General features: G+C 39.0%; 1 protein-coding gene across 1 annotated transcript in view; it reads left to right on the forward strand.

Moving 5' to 3' along the window:
• The first annotated feature begins 304 nt into the window (after positions 1 to 304).
• Positions 305 to 7,633, forward strand: part of PBK (PDZ binding kinase) — an 18,406-nt gene continuing 11,077 nt past the window's right edge. Inside the window, exons 1-3 of the mRNA XM_027852926.1 lie at positions 305 to 401; positions 3,493 to 3,589; positions 4,548 to 4,690. Of these exons, the coding sequence (XP_027708727.1) occupies positions 344 to 401; positions 3,493 to 3,589; positions 4,548 to 4,690 (298 nt within the window). The 5' untranslated portion in view covers positions 305 to 343. The remainder of the gene's footprint in view (positions 402 to 3,492; positions 3,590 to 4,547; positions 4,691 to 7,633) is intronic.

Genomic DNA, 7,633 nt, shown 5'->3' on the forward strand with positions numbered 1-7,633 from the left:
AGGAGCTACCAGACCTTGCTGTACTTGTATATTTTTGTCTTTTAAGTACAGTATAGTGGAATAAGTACCAGGCTGCAGGTCAGTATACCTGGGTTCTGTTTCCAAAACTGCCACTAACTAGCTGTGTGATCTTAGGCCAGTTATTTACCTCTCTGGGCCTCAGTTACCTTAACTATAAAGCAGTGTGACTAGACTAGATGATCTTTAAGTCCCTTCCAGCGCTAAAATTATATAATTCTGTATTAATGAGAAGCATTTTCCATGTGAATTAATGTAACTATCTTTTTTTTTCTATTACAGAACCTAGGGTTTGCTGCTATTGTTTTTTTTTTCTTTTTAAATAATGGAAGGACCAAATGCATTCAAGACACCTAGCAAATTATCTGACAAGAAGAAATCTTGTAAGTTTAATCAGCAAGTAAGGGCCTATGTGTCAGGCACTTTGCTAAGTGTTTGGAAAACAGAGGCCAAAATGACATTCCCTGCCCACTCCAGGAGACAACATGCATATGTATGAATAAATACAAAATTGACAGTAGGGAGGGGGTACTCCCAGCTATGGGGGAGGAGGAGTGCACGGGGCAGCTCTAAACCCCATTCCACTAGTAACTGATGAATGAATTAATAAGTCCCCGTTAATGTGTATTAACATATGTTAACATTCTGTATAGCAGATCCTGGGAGAAGTAACATAAATTACACATCGTCCCTACCTCAAACACCTTGCAGTTCAGGAAAATAACAACTGTACTGAACATAACTGAGCTGTGGTACAAAACAGAATGTGAAAAATGTATAAGAGAGACAAAAAATCCTAAGAACACTCACAAGGGCAGGTGACTTCTTTTTTAATCAGTCAAGTATTAAGTGCTTACACTGTGCCAGATGCTGGGAATTCAAAGAAAAAATCCTATAGTTTTTAACCTCAAGGAGCTTACATTCTATAGGAATGTTGGGAGGGAGACTTCTAGCAAAAAGGATCATGTATCTTCAAGCTCCTGAGAGAGCTCAATCCATTTTCGCATAGTCCTAATTATTAGAAAATTCTTCTTTACATCTCAGCCTAAATTTAGTTCTTTGAAACTCCCACCCATTGTTCCTAGTTCTGCCTGGCCCTGGAGGTCAGAATAAGTCTGTTCTCTTCCCTGTGACAGCCCTTCAAATCTTTAAGGAAAACTTGGTCTTCCCACCCCCACAATCTTCCTTGCTCCAACCTAAATCTCACCACTTCAACCAATATTACATGATCTCAAGGCCAAAGCCCTTCACCATCCTGGTTGCATTACTGTGGCCTATCAGTTTCCTTCCTTAAACACAATATTGTTGGAGAATTCTCTTGATCTGAGTGGAATGGGACCCCTTGGGAGAGGCATACCCCTTAATGACTGGGTCAAAGATAGGAGGCCAAACTGAAAGCATAAAAATATATTAGCATTAGTATTAGCTTAGGAAGCTGCTGATAGAAGCTTTGACTTTCTAGGGTACAGGTTTAGTTTTTATAACTTTTTAGACCTGCTTAGAGTTAGTACACAGCCAATCAACAGCATTCTTCGGCAACTTAGGATACATAAAAAACACTTCACAAGAGAGGGAGGAGTGAAGAAAGGGGGAGTCATTCCAGGCATAGAAGGGGGTTTCTGGGGAAATATCTGCCAAGCATCTGGAAGGGTTGCCAGAATGAGAAGACCTTCTCTGTTCAAGGGCCAGAGACAAGAGGAAGTGACCAAATACTTTTACAGTTGTGAAAGAAGTTGTACTGTTAGAAGATCCAAGTCTTGCCTCGACCACAATAGGGAAAGAATTTCCTTCCACTGTTGGACCTAGGAGTCCTAATCCTAACCCAATGGCTAGGCCCTCAGCCTTTGGTTTCTTTGGTGCAGTCAGAGGTCAGAGTGTCCTGCCAGTGAAGGTACAGCTGCCAAAGGTCTTGGTCCCAGCCCTTGTCAGTGAAAGAAAGAAATTCCCTGTCACTGGAACACATATTTTGAAATCCTAACCCTTTCTGTCCTCAGTGAAGGCAGGGAATCCTGCATGTGAAGATGCTGAGGGTCCTACTCTCAGCCGTTGTCAGCAATTTATAGACAGGGAGGAGAAAAGAGAATTTCCCCACCACTGAAGGATATGGTTCACTGCCCTTGCTTTTGCTTTCTCCAGAGAAGAGGGAAGATGGCAGCAAGAGTGCCTATTCCATCCTGTCCATGGAGGAGTGGCTGCTAGGAAACGTGGTCTCTGACCTTTGGTCAGAGCTCATGAACTAAAGGGAAGTATTAGTGGTCCAGGCTCAGCCTTTACCCATCTAAGAGGCTCAATTGGATTCTGACAGGAAGGGACAACTGCACGAGTCATTACAGGATGCTTATTAGTGGCATGTTGATACCACTACCAGAGACCAGTGGTAGATGTGAACAAAGTTCAGGAGCCAGCGGTGTAAGCAGCTAAATCTTAGGAAGGAGTAGGAAAAGGGGGAGGAGGGAATTAGTTAATGCCTGTGGGAGAGGATAGAAGAGCTGATGGCCTAGTGTGGGAGACAACTATGTAGACAAGGGCCTGGCAGTATCCTGAGTGAGGACTGACGGAGTCTTTTATAACAATTAGTAAGTTGACCACAAAATCTCCAATAATATGTGTGGCTTCTTCCGATTGGCCTGACGTTACGTTGTAACAACCCTATTTGGTGGACATTTTAATGAAGAGGTAGGTTAAGAATTGTCTCAGCTGGTCCCTGTTACTTTCTCCCCTGGAGTTAGGTGTAATTCTCAGGTGACAGAATTAGCCGGCAGATCTGGTTGTAGTCTGCAACTGCTTTGATTGAATCAGCTTGAATTTAAGTTAAGTGGGTAGGGGGTAAGGTTAAGAAGGTAGCCTCTACAAGGGTACAATTGAATTTCATTCACAATGGAATTGAGTCCTGAGTAGAGGTAAGTGCCAGATGAAAGCTTGGCCTTTAGGCAAGTTTTCCCTAGGATGTGGGTGGTAGGTTGCTGCTGGTGCTTCTGTTTGTCCTTCGTTTTTGAAGAGGACCATGACTTCAGGAAGGTGATGCCATGACATGCAAGTGAATTGGATTTCAGTGAGAGACGGGTGTGCAAAGTCACCAGCCTCACTTGCTCTTCTGGAGCCATCTGGGTCCAGTGGCAAGATATTCTCATTGGGCATATCCTTAAATGGAAGCTCTACCATATTTTTTCTGGAACCCAGAGGCTGTGTCAGCTCTTTTCAAGGGAAAGGCAAGCCGTCTTTAGACCAGGGAAGACAGAATTCCCTCCTTAAGGCAAGAGTTCTCTCAACTATCACAGTCTTGGCCCTAGGAGCCAAGTTTCTTTAGGACTGAGACCAGCCTGCATTACCATATCTCTGAATTGTGTTCTTGCTAATAATTTTCAGTGTTCGTTGTTTGAAGTTTACACAAAATACTGTTGTCAATAATAGGTCAACATGATACATTTGTAAAAGTCTTCTTCAAATATTAATTTGTCTTTATTTTATTTTTAGCATCATGCTTGACTCCATCATCTGTAACTATTCCAGCTTCTCCATTTATGCAAAAGCTTGGCTATGGCACTGGGGTAAATGTTTACCTTATGAAAAGGTAAGGAATACAAATAAACATTTTGCATAGAACTCTGGGTCCAGTCTGCTTTTTTGGGGGGGAAGGGGGGGGAAGCAGGGAGTTTATTAGAGAAATAAATTACTGAGCCATTCTCAATCATTTGTTGGGTCTATAAGTAGTAGGGGTACTAAGCTGTTGTGAGTAGAGTTGTTGACCTACTAACTTGGGAGGTAGAAAATTAAGAAACTCTACTACCAGTGTTTTCTTTTTCTGTTTTCCAGTCCTGTCACACAACTCTATTCTTGGGACTGAGGATACAAGGATTCTTATCTTAATTTTTGATATGCAATTTAGATTGTGAAAATACATCTCATAGCAGAAAAAGAAATATTTGAAATCCTGATAGTGAGAAGTATTTTTCTTTAAATTGATACCTTTTGTTTTTATATCATTGACATTTCTCAATGTATCTCTTATCTCCCTCCCATAGGGCCATCCCTTATCAAAAAGCAAAAAACCAGTTTAGCAAAACTAACCAACATATCAAAAAAAAATCTGTAATAACTAAGTATTACATACTCATAGCTCCCATCATGCAAAGAATAGATCCTCATCTCTCTTCTTTAAGACTACACTTGGTTGTTATAATTTCATAGCATTCAGTTTTGATTATTTTGTTCTTTTCATTTATATTGTAGCCATAATATATTGTTCTGTTTTTGTTTGTTTCATTTTTCATCTCTTCATATAAATCTTCCTATTTATCTTATTCTTCATTTTTCTTAACATAGTAATTTTCTGTTACATTCATGTGCTACAACTTGTTAAACCATTTCACAACTGATGGACATCTACAAAAAGTGTTGTTTAAACATTGAAATCACTTTAATTCTTCATTTTAAAGTTGAACATTTTGGTGGGTCATTTATTTTTAGTACTTTATCATAGCCTGCGCTCAAGTTTCACCAAATGTTTCATATAATATTTGCTGTTTTAGGTCTCCCAAAGGTTTATCTCATTCTCCTTGGGCAGTGAAAAAGATTAATTCTAAATGTAATGATCATTTTCAAAGTATATATCAAAAGAGACTAACTGATGAAGCTAAGATTTTGAAAAACCTTCAGCATCCAAACATTGTAGGTAAGGTTAAAAAAGTTTTAATTTATAAGAAGTATGTAATAGAATCTTATTCTCCTTAGCTGCACACTATTTAGACCAGGGGTTCTTAACCTTTTTTGTGTCTTCGGTCCCTTTAGCTGTTTGGGGAAGCTAATGGACCCTTTCAGAATAATGTTTTGTTGCCTACATTCTTAACTGAATGAAATGTCAAATTTCATTTAAAGGTTAGTAAAAATAAAGATGAATTTTTTTTTCCTCCCTTAAGGGACCATGGGTTATGAACCCTGGGTTTCAGCAGTCCTTTTGGGAATATCCCTTGTAGTAAACTTGCTGACGTTTTGATGTGGTGACCCGAGTAGAATTAGTTAAAGTAATTATATTATGCTCTGATCTGTCTTCACAGGTAAATTTTGCCCGGGTTTGGGAGGAGAGAGTTAATATGTGAATTCAGTTATCATACAGTTATAAAATGTGAGAATTAGAAGGGACTTCAACCATCATTTACTCTATCACACATATAAAAGGAAATAGAGCATGTCCAACAAGTGGTTGTTCATTCTCGAAGACATACCACCTCTGAAGACAGTTCTACTTGCTAAGAAGTTTTTCCTGTTATCAAGTATAAAGTTGCTTCTTGGTTCTTCCCATTGGGGCCAAATAGAACAAGTCTGTCGCATCTCCTAATGAAGGCCAAGGTCGCATTAGCTTTTGGGGCTTCCATATCATACTAATGATTTATGTTGAGCTTGCAGTTCACTAACCTGCCTCCCCTCCCCATCCCAGCCCCTGTCTTTTTCAGAACATTATCTAACCATGCCTCTTATGCTTGTGGAGTTGATTCTTTTTTTTTTTTTAACACAAGGGTAAGGCTTGAAATTTATCATTATTGATTTTTTTTTACCTTATTAGGTTTAACTTAAGCCTTTAGCCCGTGAAGATCCTTTTGGATCCTGATGCTGTCATACATCTAATGTGCTAGCTATCCCTCCCAGCTTTATGTCATTTGCAGATTTGATGGGCATATGTTTTGTGCCTTTATTCAGGTAATTAGTAAGAAGGTTAAATAGGACAAGATTAAACACAGATTCCTGGGGTAGTCCACCGGAGCCCTGCATTGATACTAAACCATTAAAAATTGCTCTTTGAGAACAGCTAGCCAACTAGTTCTGAATCTTACCTGTTTGCATTGTATAATCCATATGCTGTCCATCTTCATAAGAATAACTTAAGCTCCTTGATCAAAAGCTTTGCTAAAATCTAAGCAAGCGATATTCCACTGCATTTCTCCCATCAGGAAATGAGGTTAGACTGGTATTACTGCTTCTAATGAACCTTTGTTGATTTGTTTGTGGTCACCTATTACCTTCCCATATGTTCACCAACCATCTCTAATATGTCCATTCTAAAATTTTCCCAAAAATTGAAGTTGGGGTCTCTGACTTATGTAGTTTATAGACTTTTCTCTTTCCTTTTTTGAAAATCAAGAACAGATTTGCCTTTTTCCATTCTTGTGGTACTTCTCCTGTTTTCCATGATCTTTCAGATATCACTAAAAGTGGCTCAGTTGTTATATCTGCCAATTCTTTCAGGCCCTGAGGATGCAGTTCATCTAGGCTAGGTGACCTCAACTCAATAATGTCAGCTAGGTGCTCTCTTACTCTCCTCTACTTATCTTGGGTATCAACTCCCTATTAGTCATTTTTGTTCTGACATTTCCCATGCAAAAGTCATTGTCCTTGGCAGAGAAAACAGAAGCAAAAGAAGAATCAAGCAGCTATTATCCATTCATTTATCACTACTTTCAAGCTCTCATCCCTTCTTTGATCCTTTTTTTCCCTCTGTTTTGCTTTAAAAAAAAAAAGCAACAGCTTTTTTTTGGTTGTCCTTAGCTTCCCTTGACAACTTCAGTTTATTCTGAGCGTTAACGCTGCTAACATTGTTTTTAGAGTACCATTCCACGCTCTTATATTCATCCTTTGTTGCTTAAAAATTAGATTTTATTTTTTATTCTCAAAAATCTGCTTCCTCTTCCCATCCTTCCCCCTCCCAGCGCCAGATTAAGATAGGAAAAAAAAAAACAACTCAAGCCAAACAAATTTCCTTATTGGTCATATCCAAAAAAATATATGTCTCATTCTGCATTTTGAGTTCTTCAACTTTCTATCAGGAAGTGGGTAGCGGGTGTCATTGTTAATCCTCTGAAATTCTGGTTGGTCATTACATTGGTCAAAGTTCTTAAGCCTTTCAAAGTTGTTTGTGTTTGCAATATTGTCACCATATAAACTTGTCCTCTTGATTCTGCTCACCTCACTCTGCATCAGTTCATAAAAGTCTTCCTAAGTTTCTCTGAAACTACTCTCTTCATCATTTCCTCTTCATCATTTCTTACAGCGTAATAGTATATTCCATCATATTTATATGCCATAAATTTTCAGCCATTCCCTGATTGATGGACACTGCCTTAATTTCTAATTCTTTGCCACCATAAAAAGAGTGGCTATAAATATTTTGTACATGCTTAGAGTTTGTATTGCTTAGGACTAATCCTTCCCTTAATCTACCCTTCCCTTTATTCTTGACTGTCCATCCCTTATTGCCTTTCTCCTTATTTCCCTTATTAGTGAAATGTATTTTGTACCCAACTGTGTGTATGTATGTTCTTCCCTTTGACTAATTCAGTTCTCCCTTGTTGGTATAAACTTATACTTATATACTTTGATTTGATGATAAAACTTTTCCCTAACCTTCCTTCCCCCCACTCCCCACCCCTTGTCTTAATCTTCCCATTCTTCTTTTAAGATCATGAAGCCATAATAGAACCAGTCATAGGCCCTCTGTCTGATGGACTTCCTTGAGTTAGGGTGACCAAGTGAGCCCCAGCCTAGCTACACACACACACACACACACACACACAGGGACACACACACACACACACACACACACACACACACACACACACACACA

Source organism: Vombatus ursinus, unplaced genomic scaffold (genome assembly GCF_900497805.2).
Source record: "Vombatus ursinus unplaced genomic scaffold, bare-nosed wombat genome assembly UNPS02000580.1, whole genome shotgun sequence".
Lineage (NCBI taxonomy): Eukaryota > Metazoa > Chordata > Mammalia > Diprotodontia > Vombatidae > Vombatus > Vombatus ursinus.